The sequence below is a fragment of the Chlorocebus sabaeus genome, chromosome X (genome assembly GCF_047675955.1).
Source record: "Chlorocebus sabaeus isolate Y175 chromosome X, mChlSab1.0.hap1, whole genome shotgun sequence".
Lineage (NCBI taxonomy): Eukaryota > Metazoa > Chordata > Mammalia > Primates > Cercopithecidae > Chlorocebus > Chlorocebus sabaeus.
Genome location: NC_132933.1, coordinates 122,177,848 through 122,197,806, shown reverse-complemented (window position 1 = coordinate 122,197,806; position 19,959 = coordinate 122,177,848). Strand labels below are relative to the sequence as shown.

The following is a 19,959-nucleotide window of genomic DNA, read 5'->3' as shown; positions in this document are numbered from 1 at the left end:
CATGCACTACCTGGTCTAAGAATTGAACAGGCAACTTCTCTATACTCCTCTGTTTCTGGCCAGTGTGAAGTCCACATCTGAGCCAAAGTGACCCAGCACTTCCATCTGTACAACTACCATCCTCTGGCCACAGAAGAGAACATCCCACAAGCTCCTACATACCAGGCCAGTTGTACTATTTTTTTTCCCAGAAAATTTATCCAATTGGCATTGCCAAGGGCCAAGCTTTTGCTTGCCTGTATAGAACTCTAGATCACAAACTGTTAAAGCTGTAAAGGAGACCGGGTGCAGTGGCTCATGCCTATAATCCCAGAACTTTGGGAGGCCGAGGTGGGTGGATCACGAGATCAGGAGTTTCAGACCAGCCTGGTCAACATGGTGAAACCCCGTCTCTACTGAAAATACAAAAATTAGTCAGGCGTGCTGGTGGGTGCCTGTAATCCCAGCTACTTGGGAGGTTGAGGCAGGAGAATCGCTTGAACCTGGGAGGCAGAGGTTGTGGTGAGCCGAGATTGCCCCACTGTACTCCAGCCTGGGCAACAGAGCAAGACTTTGTCTCAAAAAAAACAAAACAAACAAACAGAAAAGGCTGGGCACACAGTGGCTCACGCGTGTAATACCAGCACTTCAGGAGGTCGAGGCAGGCGGATCACCTGAGGTCAGGAGTTCTTGACCAGCCTGGCCAACATGGTGAAACCCTGTCTCTACTAAAAATACAAAAAATTAGCCGGGCATGGTGGCACACACCTGGCAGGAGAATCTCTTGAACCTGGGAGGTGAAAGTTGAAGTGAGCTGAGATGGCACCATTGCACTCCAGCTTGGGCAACAAGAGTGAAACTCCAACTCAAAAAAAAAAAAAAAAAAAAGGAAAAACTGTAAAGGATCTTCAGTCAACTAGACCAGCTCCCTCTATCTGCAAATTAGGGAAGGGGACTTACTGCAGGTTATGTAGCTTTTTAATGGTGGATTAGCATTAAAGCACAGCTCCCCTGACTCCTAGACCAGTGTTCTTTATCCTGAGCCACACTGATGATAATCTCACAAACCACTTCTGTTTTTATTTCTTGTGTGGCAAGTAAATTAACTTTGCCAACTGAAGAGTGATATCATTTATAGTCTTACCTGACAGTCATTAAGGGTTCTTCATGTCTGGTATTTCCTTGGCAAATTTCCATTTCATTGGTTTTGTTGTCCTTATCTGACAGAAAGTTTGTTGATTTCAGGTCACTAGGAGCAATGCCTCCAAAATTAAAATTAACTCTCCAACTGAGCAGCACACACTAGCCCAAGGCAATTAAATAGACTGCTTCTTTCCTTCTAGGGGTAGAGTCAGCTCTGTTTGCCTGTCACTGGGCTCAAGGAATTACAAAGTATAAAGAGTTACAGTATCAATTACAAAATAAAGAGTTACGGCTGGGCATGGTGGCTCACGCCTGTAATCCCAGCACTTTGGGAGGCCGAGGCGGGCGGATCACCTGAGGTCAGGAGTTTGAGACCAGCCTGATCAACTTGGAGAAACCCCGTCTCTACTAAAAATACAAAATTATCTGGGCATGGTGGCTCATGCCTGTAATCTCAGCTACTCGGGAGGCTGAAGCAGGAAAATCGCTTGAACCCAGGAGGCAGAGGTTGCGGTGAGCCAAGATCACACCGAGCCAAGATCGCTCCATTGTACTCCAGCCTAGGCAACAAGAGTGAAATGCCATCTCAAAAAAAAAAAAAAACAAACAAAAAAAAACCAGTTACATATTCATTCATGTGATAGAACCAAAACATAACATAAACTGTTTCAAAATTGAGAGCATAAAATTCTCAGAGATTAGATTATCTTGTATCTAAAACAATTATTTCCCTGTTAGAGAAAAGGGAAACCCACACATCCATTCCTCCACTGCCTTGCCCTACCCAACATATTCGCACACATTTCTATCACCTCTTAGACTCATACTCTCAGGGGCCTCTCAGGGGTTTCAGGAAGGCACCTCGTTCTCCAAAATGTTTCCAGCAGCAGCCACATCTCATTTGCAATTTTTCTAGCTCACCTCAAGTACACATATTGCAGAACCTGTTTTAAAAAGCTTTATCAGGCCGGGCGTGGTGGCTCACGCCTGTAATCCCAGCACTTTGGGAGACTGAGGCGAGCAGATCACCTGCGGTCTGGAGTTCAAGGCCAGCCTGACCAACATGGAGAAACCCTGTCTCTACTAAAAAATACAAAATTAGCCGGGCATGGTGGCACATGCCTGTAATCTCAGCTACTCGGGAGGCTGAGGCAGAAGAATCTCTTGAACCGGGGAAGCAGTGGTCACGGTGAGCTGAGATCGCGCCACTGCACTCCAGCCCAGGCAACAACAGCAAAACTCTGTCTCAAAAATAAATAAATAAATAAATAAAAGCCTTATCTCTCTTCCCATATGGTATTACTTTTTGTAGCCAGAGAACCTTCCTCTGAAGCTCTTATTTTCTGTGTGTTTTTAGTTTTCTCCCAAAAAATGTGTTATACATTATGATTTGAATTTTAAAAAAGGATGCATCTCATCCATAATTCTACAGAGACAACAATTATTAACATCCTGGAGTATTTTCAAAGGCTCTTTTTTCTAAGGTATATTTTCCTAACTGCGATTATAACTTCATACGTAATTTTAAGAAAAATTAACCAGAGATTTTGAGTGTAGATTTTAACTAGTTTAATTTTACTACTGACGTTCAGTGTAGAGAAAAGTGCCCCCAGAGAGAATATGTGGGTAAAGTATGAAGCTGGTAAATGCAAGAGTAATACAGTATATGATAATGGTTATGATATCCATAAATGAAAGACTTTGAGGCCAAGAAATACATGTTTTATGCATGTGACTTTCATATTATCTTAAATGGTGCACATGAGGAGGAGTGGAGAATTATAAAACCTGAATGTGTTATTCCAAGAAAGAAGGAATTAAAATTAGGAACCATTAGGAATGGCACATGTGCTGAGATTAGCAGTCGGAAAGGTTTTCTTTAAAAAACATAGAGGATTTTAGGGTAGGAATGACAAGACACTGGAACATTGAAAAAGTTCGGAGATAAGTTCACACATAAGACTTGTGTGCCCTGGGGAGAAATGGGTAATAAAGACATGTTTGTGGCCGGCAGAGAATCCTGGGAAGCTGTTTCACTGGACTTTGTCTGCAAGCAAAGCAATTTTACTTGGCATGAAGGAATCCAATTAAGATAGAAGAGAAAAAAGGAATGCCCAGGGAGGAACCCGTGACTGAAGAATCAGATTGAAATACCTCTAGATTAGATTCTGAAGAAAAGTTAGAATGACCCAGTAAAGATAGGTAGCATGAGAGGCGTAGAAAAGTTACTCAAGGATTGTGAATAAGAAAGCAGCCAGCTTATTGATGGTAAAATTAACATAGTGAGGAGGAATAGGAGATTTTAGTTGACCATGAGTTCATTTTGATCCCATGTTGTAAAGTCACACACACAAAAAAATCACATTCACAGTATGTGCCCATAGAGCTGCTGCAGAATTCCTTTATTTGTCCTGCTTAGCTCAGTCCCATTCTCTGAAACTGTTACTCTACTCTCTTCTCAATAATGATGACCAAGGCAGCAGCAGTAGGTAATATTTATTGAGTGCTTACTGTGTACCAGGCATCTGTTTTAATATACATTGACACCTCACTGTAACCCTGATTCCTCACTGTAACCCTGTAAAGTTGTAACTATTATTCTCTCCATTTCACAAGACACAAAACTGAGACCCAGAGTCACACTGCTAGGAAGCACAGGAATTGGAATTGGAATCCCAGCTATCTGGCCTCAGAGCCTGAGCTCTACTGAATGGTGCCCCAAACTCTTGCCCTGTTTTGGCAGATAACCTTACCTCCTGCTTCACGGAGAAAGTTGAGGCTCTGCGGCCTTAAATCCTCACCTTCCTGTTCCTGTGCTTAATATCTGGATCTCCTGCCAACATTCCTTCATCACAAGGGCAGCAATAGCCTTCTGCCCTACTTGGAACTCCTCCCTCCACTTGCGCTGGTAATCCATCCTCTCCTGTCACTACATCAGTCAGAACCAAGTCCCCATTGATTCCCAGCCCCATCCATCCCCTCATTCTCCTTTCTGTTTATTTACTTTTATAAACATTTTTGTCTTACCCAGAATCTCTTCCCTCTACCCAATGCCTCTAAATTTCTTTGGAGTAGAATCTCAATCATCTTTGTATCTCTAGAAAAGATTTAATATCTATATCTATATCTATATATAAACTTTTATTTTCGATACAGAGGGTACATGTGCAGGTTTGTTATGTAAGTATATTGCATGATGCTGAGTGCTGAGGTTTGGGGTACAGATCCCGTGACCCAGTTAGTGAGCATACCACCCAATAGGTAGTTTTAGAAAAGATGTTAAATAAAGTAAGTCAATCTGCATTGGATAAATAGTATTAGAACAAGGGAGCTGATGGTTCCCCCTCAGCTCTGTGCTGCTCAGAACATTCCTAGAGTATTGTGTTTTATTCTGGGTGTACAATTTGAGTGATGTGGACATATACTTGCATGTTCCTAGGCGTGGTGATAAAGGGACTTTAAACCATGCTGTGTTTAGGCAGGGTCAGCTGAAGGAAATTGGATTGTTTAGCCTACACAGCAGAAGACTTGAGGTACAAAAGAGCTGCTTCAAGTTTTTGAAAGACTGGCATGTAGAAGGATTACCCTTACTCTATATATTTCCAAAGAATATGACTAAGATCGGGAGGTGGAAGCTACACAGAAAATGATTTTTTTTTTTTTGAGACGGAGTCTCGCTCTGTCACCCAGGCTGGAGTGCAGTGGCCCAATCTTGGCTCACTGCAAGCTCCGCCTCCCGGGTTCACGCCATTCTTCTGCCTCAGCCTCCCAAGTAGCTGGGACTACAGGCGCCCACCACCACGCCCAGTTAAATTTTTTGTATTTTTAGTAGAGACAGCGTTTCACCGTGTTAGCCAGGATGGTCTTGATCTCCTGACCTTGGGATCAGCCCACCTTGGCCTCCCAAAGTGCTGGGATTACAGACGTGGCCGGCCACAGAAAATGATTTTTATTTTATTTTTGTTTTTATTTTTATTTTTTTGAGACAGGATCTAACTATGTTGCCCAGGCTGGAGTGCAGTGGCACCATCATAGCTCACTGCAACCCCAAACTCCTGGGCTCAAGCAATCCTCCTGAGTAGCTGGGACTACAGGCGTGCATCACCATACCGCCCTAATTTTTAAAAATTTTTTTGTAGAAACAAGGTCCCACTATGTTGCCCAGACTGGTCTTGAACTCCTGGGCTTAAGGAATCCTCCTGAGTAGCTGGGACTAAAGGAACACACCACCACACCTAGGTAATTTTTTTTTTTTTTGAGATGCAGTCTCCCTCCATGGCCCAGGCTGGAGGGCAGTGGTGCAATCTTGGCTCACTGCAACCTCCGCCTCCTGGGTTCAAGTGATTCTCCTGCCTCAGCCTCCTGAGTAGCTGGGATTACAGGCACACGCCACCACACCTGGCTGATTTTTTGTATTTTTAGTAGAGACAGGGTTTCGCCATGGTGGCCAGGCTGGTCTTGAGCTCCTGACCTCAGGTGATCCACCTGCCTCGGCCTCCCAAAGTGCTGGAATTACAGGTGCAAGCCACTGCGCCAGGCCATCTGGCTAATTTTTAAAAATTTTTTATAGAGACTGGGTTTTGCTATTTTGCCCAGGGTGATTTTGAACTCCTGGGCTCAAGCAATCTTCCTGCCTCAGCCCCGAGTGGCTAGGACTACAGTTGTGCACTACCACATCTGGCTAATTAGTTTATTTCTTTGTAGAGATGAGGTCTTGCTACGTTTTCCAGTCTGGTGGATTTACAAAAAGAAGAAAAGCACCAAAGTTGTCCAATAGAGATTGCTCTGCCTTGAGAGATGTAGTGAATATCTTGTCACTAGAAGTGCTGTCTGGATGGCCATATGCCAGGTGATTCTAGAAAAGATTTGAGCTTAGAAAGTATTTTTTGTTACACAGCCTTTAAGGTCTGTCCTGATCTTAAATTCTGGAAGAGCTGGATCCTTTAGCCCAGTGTGTTCTAGCCAGGATGCACATTAGAATCACCTGGGGAAGTTTTAGGAACCCATAGCAATACTCACATCCCATCCCAGGTCAGTTAAATTGGAATGTTTTGACCAGGGCTTGGGCATTGGATTTTTTAAGAGCTCCTCAGTTCATCCTGGCTAACACAGTGAAACCCTGTCTCTACTAAAAATACAAAAAATTAGCCAGGTGTGGTGGCAGATGCCTGTAGTCCCAGCTACTCGGGAGGCTGAGGCAGGAGAATGGCGTGAACCTGGGAGGTGGGACTTGCAGTGAGCCGAAATCGCGCCACTGCCCTCCCGCCTCCAGCCTGGGCCACAGAACGAGAGTCCGTCTTTAAAAAAAAAAAAAGCTCCTCAGTTGATTCTAAAGTACAATCAAGTCTGAAAACCTCCAATTTAGCTCAAGCAAGCTGAATTGAATAAGATAGTGTGATAGTGTGGGTTAGTGTTTTTTACATTAAATACAGTACTTGTACTTGTTTTATGTAGGTCAGTGTAATGTAAATGCCATTATATATTATATTTATGCCTGATTCAAATTCTTATGTATTGTGACATATTAAATACAGGAATAAAACTGAATTTCTAACAAATCATAAGGATGCTCAGCATAAAGGATTTTGTCCATAGCTATTTTCTTAAAATGTAGGCATGTACATGCACGCACACACACACGCACACACACACACAAATGCACACACATAAGGAGGAAAATTTCTTGTAGCATTTGGTAAACAATTGAATGAGTTGATTATTGGTCTGCTCAGAATAATAAATTGGGTATTATAAATTTGCAAAGTTATTGCATTCCTTAAAGCAACCAGTGTGCCTTTTATTTGGGTATTGATCTGGGTCCATGTCATTGTGTGCTAGTAGTAAAGCTGGAAGGAGTATGTAGAAATGAAAAGAAATACTTGGCATTGAGTATTGACTTTTTCTGGAGCCACTCAAAGAAAATAAACGAATCACTACAAATATTTCAAATATTTTTTTGATTTGTTATGTTTAGTTGCGTCTCTAGTAAGATGAGAGCTATTCTCCTGAAGTAGTTTCCTACTTGTTAAAATTTCGACTTCCTTCTGTTTAACTTTCTCTTTAAAGCTATTGGTGTCAGCAACCAGAGGGAAACCACTGTAGTCTGGGACAAGATAACTGGAGAGCCTCTCTACAATGCTGTGGGTAAGCTGTCATGCATGGATGTCAAATGTAGGGCCTTTCTTCACCTTGCAAATGTGGTCATTTTAAAATATCTTGCTAAAAAAGCATTTAGTTGCCAGGCGTGGTGGCTCACGCCTGTAATCCCAGCACTTTGGGAGACTGAGGTGGGTGGATCACGAGGTCAGGAGTTCAAGAACAACCTGGAAACCCCTTCTCTACTAAAAATACAAAAATTAGCCGGGTGTGGTGACACACGCCTGTAGTCCCAGCTACTTGGGAGGCTGAGGCAGGAGAATTGCTTGAACCTGGGAGGCAGAGGTTGCAGTGAACCAAGACCTTGCCATTGCACTCCAGCCTGGGCAACAGAGTGAGACTCCATCTCAAAAAAAAAAAAAAAGCATGCAGTCATGGTCCCTATAATCTTGATGGGATGGGCAGAAGAGTCTGCTAAGAAATTGACTGCTGTATATTTACCATTTTTGGATCATACATATTCACATATTATATGTGAATTAACTCTCCCATGCTCTCTCCTCTTGCTGATTGTCTTACAAATGGGCAAATGTTTGCCAAATTGTTTTTACATCTAAAAGAGATCTTACCTCCTTACCCTCGAAAAATTGAAATAACGTAGGTTCACAGTCATTTTTCTACAAAGTATGTGTGTGTTTGTCTTTCCATCTAGGAATCTGAATTCTTCTTGTAAGGTTATAAAAATAGAATATTCAAATTTTAGCTGCTTCTGCTACACATGTGACTATTTGAGCAGGGATTAAAAAGCCCAAAATCTCAAATATACCACTTTTAGGTATCACAACTTATTAGGTGTAAATGATCCTAAGTATATTTTAGCATCACTATTAGCATATGACAGTTGTTGAACACTGAATGACACGACCACTTCCTAAAAGGAAAATTTTGTTCTAAATTGCAATCACTAAAAGACTTCATTGTGTCAGATAGCAAAGCACAATTTTTTATCAATAAAATACTAGGTTGTGGGGTGGGGAATGGAATCAGAAATTATCAGAGAGGGGATAATTTTGGGGGAATAATCTTTATTAAAAGTTAAAGTAATGTTATCGTATTATAGGAAAGCATTTACTATGTTTTCTACATTTATGATAAAATAAATTCTCAAAAAATTTGAAAGAATTACAACTAAAGATCCTTTTAGTACATCTTTTTCTGTACTGTTTTTTTTTCTTTCTTTTTTTATTGAGACAAGGGTCTTGCTGTCACACAGGCTGGGGTGCAATGGCACAACCTTGGCTCACTGCAACTTCCGCCTCCTGGGTTCAAGCAATTCTCCTGCCTCAGCCTCCCAAGTAGCTGGGATCACAGGCGCCCACCACCACGCCCAGCCTTTTTTTTTTTTTTTTTTTTTTGTATTTTTTAGTAGAGATGGGGTTTCACCATGGTGGCCAGGCTGGTCTTGAACTCCTGACCTCAGGTGATCCACCTGTCTCAGCCTCCCAAAGTACTGGGATTACTGGTGTGAGCCACCACGCCCAGCCAAAAGTACATCTTTTAAATGTTTATTTTGTTCTCATTCTCATGAGTAGTTCATTTTGAATATAAGTAAGACAAATGACAAGTATTTAGGAGAGTATCCTTTGATAGATCAGTGTTAGCTAATTTCCTGAACTAGTTAAGGTTTTACTTTCTTTTGTTTTCTTTTTTTTTTTTTTTTTTTTTTGAGACGGAGTCTCGCTCTGTCGCCCAGGCTGGAGTGCAGTGGCCAGATCTCAGCTCACTGCAAGCTCCGCCTCCTGGGTTCACGCCATTCTCCTGCCTCAGCCTCCCGAGTAGCTGGGATTACAGGCGCCCGCCAACTCACCCGGCTAGTTTTTTGTATTTTTAGTAGAGACGGGGTTTTGCCGTTTTAGCCAGGATGGTCTCGATCTCCTGACCTCGTGATCCACCCGTCTCGGCCTCCCAATGTGCTGGGATTACAGGCTTGAGCCACCGCGCCCGGCCTTTCTTTTGTTTTCTTAATGAAAGGAAAGGCAAACCAGAAAGTTCCAGTTAAATTCTGAGCTTTTTTTTTTTTTTTCTTTTTTCTTTTTTTGAGACAGAGTCTTCTCTTTCACCCAGGCTGGAGTGCAGTGGCACAGTCTCGGCTCACTCTACCTCCCAGGTTCAAGTGATTTTCATGCCTCCGCCTCCCAAGTGGCTGGGATTATAGGTGTGCACCATCACGCCCGGCTAATTTTTTTATTTTCAGTAGAGACAGGATTTCACCATGTTGGCCGGGCTGGTCTCAAACTCCTGACCTCAGGTGATCCGCCCACCTTGGCACGCCTGGCCAGTTCCAGTTAAATTCTAAACACTGAATTGTAAAAATGGAACTTTGGACTTTGAATTGTTATTTTTCAAATAATGCAACTAGGTAAGCTGAAGTTACTCTTACATAAAGATTTAAGTAAATGTTTTACTAGAAAATCTTTCTGTGATGTGCTTATTTACTTATTTCCTTCTCTTCTGCCTGTGTCTCTCTGCACCCCTCCCCCATTCTACGTGCTTTGCAGTATTAATTCGAATGTTCATAGAATATGAGGAACTCTTTTCTTCTATCCTGAGCTACATGCATATTTTGAGAACCTCTTACATGTTTGATGTTATCCTGGGTACTATAAAAGATACAAATTATATTGGCTGTTTTTGTAAGCACTTTATAATCTAGTTTTGGAAAGGAAAAACTAGATTAGGGAGCAATCCATAAAACAACATTAGGGAATAGTTGATAAATCATGTGTTGATAAGTTGAATAGGAATTAGAGCAAGTACATATCAGTATGGATTTTGAAATTTTAGCATACTTTTCACAGTGGAGGTTGAACTCCACTTGGGCCTTGAAGCGTATGTTGGATTACATTAGGAAAAGAGAAAATTGAGGAATAATGTGAACAAGCTATGAAGGTGAAAATGTGTACACATATTTTGCCAGAGTAAAGAAATGGATGAGTTTCACGCATAGGTTGACTCATTTTTTTATTTTTAGTAGAACTAGCAGTGATGATACTACTCAGTAAGTGCTAACTGCTATTACTTTGGGATTGTGCTAAGTATTTTACCCATATTATTTAATCTCACTGACCCTGTGAAACAGATTTTACTACCCCTATTTTATAAATTAATTGTGGAAAAGCTCAATAACTTGTCCAATGGCATGTAGCTATAAGTAGAGTAAAACCACAGTTTAAACATGAACACTCTCCAACCTCAAAGCTTATGTTCTAATTTGGATAGACAGGGGTTGGTGAGGATATAGAGGGGGCTGAAAGCCATGCAGTGTACTGTAGACTTAAAGCACGGGGCAGCTTGAGGCAAAACAGATGATAAAGGAGAGTTTAGCCATCCCATGATGGTGGAATGGGTTGTTTCAAGCACATCAGTATGCTGAGAACAGCCAGAAAACCTGGATGAAAATGAAATAAAATTCTGAAGAACTGGAAGGCTACCAAGACAGTGAGGAGAGGAGGAAAGCCCAGAGATGTAAGCCTAGCACTTAGTGTTGCTTATCTCCTAGAGATACCGGTAGGTTCTGAAAGGAGTATCTGACCGGTCCATAAAGATAAGGAGGCAAAAGGTGGAGTCAAGGGTTGCCAAGGGTCGGGATGAGTATTGGTAAAATCCCAGACTTTGAACTGGAACTGTGAAAGGTCAAATCCTGAAAGTGAGGTAGACTGAAAATAAAGTAACCCTCACAGGAATTGAAGCACAGATTCAAATGATCTTTAACGCTAATTGGATTAAGATGATCTGAGATTGCTAATGCTAGTGGCCTAACTTCCTTTCAGAAATAAAAGTAAATCCTTTCTGGAGGAAGACAACATCAATTAGAGCCTCAAAAAATCTTTAGAATTTTTCATATGCATTATCTAGTTTTCTATTAAAAAAAAAAGCATGCATACAAAACAAAACATGACTGAAAAGCAACAGAAACAAGTGCCATTAGAAACAAACTCAAGAAATTCAGATACTAGAGTTTTTAGACTTTAAAATAGCCATAATTAATATGTTCAAGGAATTAATTGACAAGATTGAGATTGATAATCTTGGCAAAGAATTGGAAGTCCATTTTAAATGGACATTCTGGAACTGTATTAAGAACTCAATTGATGAGGTTTTACCATCAGAGGAGACATAGCTGCAGATGAATTTGTGAGCTGGAATATGAATCAGAACTGCAAGAGAGAGTAAAATATTTAGACTGAAGCACAGAGAAACAAAAGTTTAGAAAATGCACAAAAGAATGTAAGAGAAATACAGGAAAAGGTGAAGAAGTTTAATATATTTGTAATTGGACTTCCAGAAGGAAAGGAAAGAGAAAAAACAAGGCAGAAATAACATTTGACAGATAATGGGAAAAAGTTTTTCAAAACTGATGAAAGATACCAAGCTGTAGATTCAATAAGCACTATAATCCCTAGGCAAGATGAATGTACAGAAGACCATACTTACGCTGGGATATGAAGATATAAAGTTTTGAAGTAGCCTGAGGAAAAAAGATATGTAAACTTCAAAAAGAGTGACCCTAAGACTTTCAGCTAAGTTATCAATGGAAACAAACAAAGTCAGAATGCAATGGAATGAAACCTTTAAAGTACTCAAAGAAAGTAACTTCCACATACAGTTCTATATCCAGTGAAAAAATTATTGAGAAATGAAAGTGAAATATACTAGGAGTTGGTGAGGATATAGAGGTCACCAAAAGCTATGCAGAGTAGTGTAGACTTGATACACTAGGCAGCTAACCCATTGTCTTAGTCCATTCAGGCTACTACAACAAAATACCCTAGATTGGATAATTTATAAACAACAAAAATTGTATTGTTTATCCATTGGATAGGGCATAAAGAGGAGGGAGAAAATAAAGCAGGCCTGTGAGATTTTCAGCCTGAGAGAACAGAAGGAAATTAAATAATATTTAGGGGGTACCAAACTGAGAGAAAAAATGGCCTTGTTTTGGACAAGGTGAGTATTGGACTTGTAATAGAAGCTAATTCTGGGCAATGAGAAATTAGATGGTTCCAAATGTAGACTTGAAAATTGATAACATAGATGTGATAATCTCAATTTATTATAGATGAACTGACTATAGTAATTAATGTAAAATTAATTCAATGAAAGAATAGGTGCCTTTCTGTGTTCCAGGTTTTGTGATAACCCTTGGCATATAGTGACAAACCAGGAAGACCTTGTACTTGCCTTTGTGCTACAGAAACTAAGGATGGGAGTTTGGAAGCTAGAAGGAGAAAGGGAAATAGGAAAGGAGGAGAGCCACTAAGAAATAACAAGGATAGATTCTGCCTCCAGTTATATTTCATCCAGGAAAACACTGAAGTGTCATATCTCCATGTAGGTCTTCAGTTGAAAATATCAACATAATATTAAATCTTCAGCAGTTTTATTCTAAAGCAACACAAGGTAGGATGAATAGAAACAATGAGATTTTCACATATATTTGTCTTTGAACTTCTTTTGCTTTGTTTGTATCACAGTCTGTGGGTTTTATACTTTTTTCTCTGTCTCAGTTCATGCTGCTTTAACAAAAATATCATAGGCTGGGTGGCTTATAGAGTAGAAATTTATTTCTCACATTTCTGGAAGCTAGAAGTTCAAGATCAAGGTGCTCACCCATCTGGTGTCTAGTGAGGACCTACTTCCTGGTTTGCAGATGACTGTCTTCTCATCCTCATATGGCAGAGAGTGATAAAAAGAAAGCAAGCTCTCTCCTCTTTTAATGAGGGTACTGATCTCATTAATGAGGGCTCCACCCTCATGACCTAATTTACCTCTCAAAGGTCCCGTCTCTAATACCATCATATTAGGAGTTAAGATTTTAACATGTGAATTTGGAAGAGACATGTACATTCAGTCCATAGCATTCTCTTTGTATGTTTTCTTCTTTCCTTGTCTATTTCTCTTGTAAATCTCTGTAACTCTAGGCCTGTCCTTCTCCTCTTTATTTCTCTGTCTTACTAAATTATACAACAGATGATATATGCATATATATAGCTGTATGTAAATATATATATATATTTTAAATAGAGATAGGGTCTCACTGTGTTGAGTAGGCTGGTCTTGAACTCCTGGCCTCAAGTGATCCTCCCATTTTGGCCTCCCAAAGTGCTGGGATTACAGGTGTGAGCCACCATGCCCGGCCAGATGAGCAATATTTATTACAAACAAGCATATGAGAGGAGCACCTTATGTTTCCCTTTTTAAAAACTTCTATGTGGCCTCCTTTCTTTATGGCCCAGGGATACTTGATAAGCAGTAATTCACTCACCCCCACTACAGTAACAGAAAACCCAAGATAGGAGAACTTCAGGATATCATTGTTGGCCACAGCATAGGCTTGATGAAGGTTAAGACCGAGAAGGGCTATTTGATTTTGCTTGCAATAAAGGTATGTTCATTTATTGACATCTTTTCTATCAGATACGATTATAAACAGAAAAAAATTTAAATGGGTCCATTGAGGAACAGATGGCCTAATTTACAAGTTCTATATATTTTTTAATTCTGTGATTAACAAGGTAAACATTAATGTGATATCTAAAATGGGGAAATGTCACTTTGCATCACTGCTTCCCAGCCACTGTGCCATGATGCAGGCATTTACAATAATGACCTCATTGGTGGATCAGCAAGAGCTTTGTGGCCCTGGATCTGAAGCAGGCCTTGGGCTTCTCTTGCCTCTTTTCAGTTATCTGAGTCCTCCTGGTACTTCTCTCTCTCCCTTTTAGCATTATCTTCAATATTCCCTTCCACAGGGTTTCCTCTACCCACCCATTTTTCTAAGCCTTTTCCTTCCAAACGCAGCTTTTATTAATGGTCTATATAACTGGTTGTCTTCTAACTATTATTGAAAAAGTAATTAAGCCACAGATTCAATTGATCAGAAAGCACGAAACTACCCAAGTAGTTAAAATGTGAAGTGGGAGAAGGCTTGAATCAGTGATGCTTAGTATGTTTACACATACATTTTATTGATGCTATCAGGGAAATGTTCTGTCCGAACTTTAATGGCCTAGCTGTATTTCCCCCTAATTGGCCAAGTTTGCTCACTCACCACTGCAGTTGATTGGTATGCACGATAAGTATAGAGCAATATGACCCTCACTCTGATAGCTTTCTGTAGAGCACAATTCTTGATTTAATATAAAAATACCATTCATAGGCCGGGTGTGGTGGCTCACGCCTATAATCCCAACACTTTGGGAGGCCAAGGTGGGTGGATCACCTGAGGTTGGGAGTTTGAGACCAGCCTGACCAACATGGAGAAACCCCGTCTCTACGAAAAATACAAAATTAGCTGGGCGTGGTGGTGCATGCCTCTAATCCCAGCTACTCAGAAGACTGAGGTAGGAGAATTGCTTGAACCCAGGATGCAGAGGTTGCAGTGAGCTGAGATGGCACCATTACACTCCAGCCTGGGCGACAAGAGTGAAACTCTATCTCAAAAAAAAAAAAAAGAAAAAAGGAAACCATTCATAGTAGGGACTAATCCAGCAAGGCAAGAGTCCCTGGCCTAAAACTTAGTATATTAAAGAAAACCACCCACAAAAAATATTTCATTGTCCCTGAAACATTTTTCTATATTTAAATGGTAGTGCAAACATTTTTTTGCTAAGATGTTGGATTTAAAGTTCCCAATGGCACACATAACTCTTTATGCAGAGTGTTGCAATTTTAAAGATTGGTTATTGTTTTTACATTTGTTTTCACATACTGGTTAATAGTGGGCCAATTATTAAACCTATGTAATCATGAGTTGAGATCTGAACCTTGAGCTCAGTCCTTTTATCTTTTCTGGAACTGGCTTATGTTTCAAAGAATCAGCAGAAAAGAAAACCATAGATGACAAACCACCTAAAACTCCTAAGCACACTTAACTTTAGACAATAAAGTATGGTTTTTTTTTTTTTTTAAATTGGTTCTTTGTGGGAGGTTTTTCACTTTTGTAAAATCTAGAATTTTCAGCTTTATTAAGATCCACTTATTTTCCTTTAAAAAATATTCCATATTACAGGATTCTTTGAAAACCTTACATCTCCCTCAATCCTGGGTAAAGAAATACTGCTGTATTTTGGAGTGATTGAATTATTCAAATCTGTCCAAATAAAAAGAAACTGACTTAGTTTTCAACTTTGAGTTCTCCAATCTTTAATAATTATTTTTATCCCGTTAAGACTGTAACGTCATCATGGCTATACCTACCTAGAGGTTTAATTCTAGATTCAGGCTCTGGGTTCAGATCCTAGCTTTTCCACTTCCTACCATTCTGTGCCTGTTCCCTTGAGAGTTAAACTGGGAAGATGAAAAGTGTATACCTTATAGGCTTGAGGTGTAGATCAGTGCGTTAATCCATGTAGGATACTTAAGCCAGGGCCTGACAGACTCTAAGGCTTCAGTAATTGTTAGCTAGGGCCACTGTTCTGAATTGGCTGATAGCCTTTTTCATCCAGTAATGCCAGATGAAATGATTGGTTTATACATGACAGGTGTTCCTAGGGGAAATGCAGAGCCTACCTGGGATCACCCACACTCAAGTCAGTCATTGATATTTTGGCATTTTATACCCAAGAGCTGAAATTGGCTTTAGCCCCTGCCTTTTGGCATATATGTAAATCAATTTTTCCTCCCCAACTCTCTGGTTTACTTTTGGCCCCACCTGTTTCTGAGAATGAAGGTGAGGGGCAGCCATCAATATAGTCTCTTCCACCTTGCAAATGACCACTTACCCAGCTTAATTAATAGCTTAGCTTTTGACAAATAGTAAAATGCCATGACTAAATCTGTTTTACTATCATGTCTCTTGTGGGAGAAACAACCCCGTAACACTTTGTGTAACTGTCAGCAGTCTGTGTTTAGGATGTGTTCCGTAACCTGGAGCCTCACCTTCACCTCACTTCCTATCACCCTAGCAGCTCATGACAGACCATTTCAGAGAAGATTTATTATTTGTCTTTGTTTCTAGTCAACTGAAAATCAGTTAGATGATTTTAGTGGGTTTTTTTTTTTTTTACTGTATTTTGTTTTTCCTTCTATTGTTATGACTAATGAAACACTGGAAATTTATGAGGTTTTATTATTCTAAATATTTTAAAAATAATTTATTCCTCTGTATTGTTTGTTACTATGTCACTAACTCTAGTCCATGGGGATTGAGGCAACTACATTTATCTTCACTCTTCAAACTTTTTGTTTTTTCCAGAACAAACTAAATCTACCAGACAGATTGGATGTGACTATTTAATACAAATAAGTTCAGATCGTCCAAGTTGTTTTTATTAACTTACTTATTTGGTGGGCTTGACCATTTAATTCCGCTTTACTTGGTGTAGATAAGGGGAGGGATGTACCTTCTAGAAGTGGGCTGTCTAGTGTTCTGACTCCCTAGCATCTATTTTCCTTCTATTTTTTTCCTAATTACTTTGGAAGTTAGCAATCCCCTGTTCCCTCTAGACACGTTGCTCCCTTCTGTGGAGGTGCCTTTTACTCCCAGCTATCTTACCAGGAAAGTGCTTTCCTGGGGACCTGCCTTCCCAAAGCAGCCCTTTCATGTCTTAGTGCAGATGGTCACAACACAGACTGTAGCATGCTCCTTGCCATTCCTTTCTAACATCCCCTAGGATTGTGCTCCCTCAGTACATCATCCATCATTTCAATTTAGTGGTTGAATGAGTAGTTGATTACCACCTGAGCCACTTTTCTAATTAGGATGCATATATGTTGCCAGGTAGAGAAGAGTCATCCTAAACAAGAAGCAGGTATTTACTTGTCTTCATCCAAATGAAAATATTATTGAATCAGAGATTCATACTGGACTTCCTTTGTTCCCTTTCTGCTCCCTGCCTCTTCCTTTTCTTTTTCTACACTCCAGTGTGTAGAAAAATGTTCATTCTGACGAACTTGCCCAAGTGATCTATCATTTCCTACATGGTCAACAAGAGACCTTGAAACTGGCCATCTCTAGCATGAATTGCCCTTATTTCTTCTAATGCTCCAGCTGCTCCAGTTTCTCCTGGCCCTTCAGTTCCAGTTGCCGTTGTTCCCTCTGGCTCTTCAGTTCCAGCTGCTGGTACTTCCTCAGGTATTGGTGCTCTGGCTATTGCTCACTTCCCAGCCTCCCAAGTCCTATATGTTGGGGGAAATTGACTTCTGCTGCCAGATCTGGATCTGTCATTCCTTTTGATTGTTCTCAGAGATTACCTACACAAGGGGCTTAGTCCTCCAGCTTGGGAGTCTTCTCTTTGGCTTTGGTCTCTTCTGCAAATCTAATTCTGCCGTCTTAGCTTCTTTAATGAGTTTTCTAATTTTTTTGTTCTTAATTCAATTAATTTTGAGCATTTGTGAATTGCTTGGTAGTGTACCAAACACTGATAGTTTTCTCTTTGGCAGTTTTACTAATGCATTCCATGTATTCTAACTGCCTTAACGTCTGGCTATAAAAACAAAGTAATTATTACGACAGCTTTCTATGATCATGGAACAATGGAAGGAGAAAGACTTTAGAGACCATCTAGTCCAGCCTCCTTATTTTATATTTACAGAATCCAGACCAAGAAGGGTAAAATGAGTTGCCTAAGTCACATAGCTTATTGTTGACAAAGCCAAACATTGAATTTTGGTCTCCCTGATTTCGCATCCAGTGTTTTGATTCTTTGTGGTGAGGATTTAACTCTGTGTTTACCGCTATTGTCAGTCATAGCTGCAAACTTTCAAGTGAGGAATAAAGTGCCTAAGTGGTCCTTGCTAATAAACAATAGAATCACAGGGCCACTGGGACTCAATCGGGGTGTTCTTTTAGATTTTTTTTTTATTTAACAAATAATTGGAACACACCTAGTATTTTAAAGAACATGCTCTTCAAAAGATGAAAAGAGTTTCTCCTGGGAGGCGGAGGCTGCAGTGAGCTGAGATTGCGTCACTGCACTCCAGACTGGGCCACAGCACGAGACTCTGTCTCAAAAAAAAAAAAAAAAAAAAAAAAAAGAGAGAGAGAGCGAGAGAAAGAGAAAGAAAAGAGGTTCTCATATTTTAGTTTTATACTGAATTACTTGAGATACTTTTAACAAAAGTACAGAGGCTCAGAGCTCAGGCCTTGCCTATACCTGCAATCAGAATCATGCAAGGTAGGGCCTGGATTTTAAGGTTTTCCAGGTAGTCATGGTATGCTTTAGAGGAAATAACCACTGCTCTGAAGTCTAGCAGTGTTTCTCAAAATGGGGCACCTATTTAAAATTCAGATTTCTGGGCCTCATTCCCAGAACTTCTATCCTAGAATTTATGGGGATGGAGCCCATCTTTAAGCTCCCTTGTGAATGTTATATCCATTAAAATATGAAAAAACACTGGTCTAGAATATTTTAAGTCATTAACCAAAAAAGCCTAGAGTAGTGGCTTTCAAATGTATTTGTTCATGCCCCTTGGTAAGAATTGCATTTTACATAATGATTTGGCAAATCCACATAACTAAAACAAAAGTTTCACAAATCAATATTTATCTTACCCAGTGCAGTGAACTCTGATATTTTCCATTCTAATTCATCCTATTTCAATTTTTAAAGTAGGCAATCAAAACTCACTAAATTCATTTTTAAACTCATAGCTCACTGTAGTTTGAAACACTGAGTATTGAGATGTGCTTGTTAATTCTACCTATCATAGATTTAAAACTTTTCTAATTCTTCTACTTTTTCTAGTTATTTCTGTAAGCCAATAACACCTGCTAGGATTGCTTACCTGTAAGGAAGGTCCACTTTTGTCATAGTGTAAAAGTAGACTGCCCTTGTTCCCTGGACATGGGAGATCTTGCCACCTCCATGATGATGTCACTAATGGCTTATATCAATCACAGTGTAAATAATATAAAATTCTATTTCAACTAAATGAAATTTAAAGCAGGGGGCAGTTCTTTTGCTCATGGAAGCAGCAGTCCAAGGGTAGCTAAGTTCAGGTGCTGTTTGATTCCAGACTCAGACAGTATCACCTGCATCCCCCTCAAGCCTGCCTTTTCTGGGATGGCTCCTGATGTGGCATATTCCACTCTCCCTTCATGAGGGCAGCAGGCCCAAGCCACACACTGCCAAGGTCAACTGAGAAGAGGGACTCTTGCAGACTGAGCACAAATCTTTTTGACCACATGTTATCTCCTGATCCAGTCACTGGGATCCGGACCCATTCCTGGAGCTGGGAGTAAGATCAAATCTCAGGCACACTACATGGCTGAGGATGAGGGCGGACCGATTTCCTAAAAAGAATTCGAAATACCTCTCCCCAACAGATGCAGGAGGAGTAGATACTGGGCAGCAAATGCAGACGTTATCTATTATAGGCCATCTATTTTCATGGTCTTTCTCTTTTCCCTCCTGTTGTCTTGGTTGTGATGAGTCTTTTCTTGCTGCTTTTCCCACCTACAGAAACCAGTATCTTGTCCTGAAGTCCCCAGTTTAAATCTTGTGGGAAGTAGCCACTGTCAAAATGAAGTGCAGGGCCCTCCAGGGAAATGACAGCATAAGTAATTAGAAAGAATTGATTAACATTTACTACAGGAAATAACTGCTTTTTAATGAAGAGAATGGAGTAATAGAGAAGAGTTAACCAAACTACACAGTGATTGCTAGCATTCAAATATGTGGTAGTGGGCAAGCTTGCATAGTCTTCCCTGGAGTCCTTTAAATAGACTATGAGACTGAG

At 40.2% G+C, this 19,959-nt stretch overlaps 1 protein-coding gene across 4 annotated transcripts in view; it reads left to right on the top strand.

The window, feature by feature from the left end:
* Positions 1–19,959, top strand: part of GK (glycerol kinase) — a 79,157-nt gene that overhangs the window by 16,758 nt on the left and 42,440 nt on the right. For 3 of the 4 annotated variants that reach the window (XM_007991355.3, XM_007991356.3, XM_007991352.3), the window contains exon 4: positions 7,189–7,266. In XM_007991355.3, coding sequence (XP_007989546.1) covers positions 7,189–7,266 — 78 coding nt within the window. Of the gene's footprint in view, positions 1–7,188; positions 7,267–17,329; positions 17,354–19,959 lie in introns of those variants that run through there. The other variant, XM_073013827.1, reaches the window with a different exon arrangement.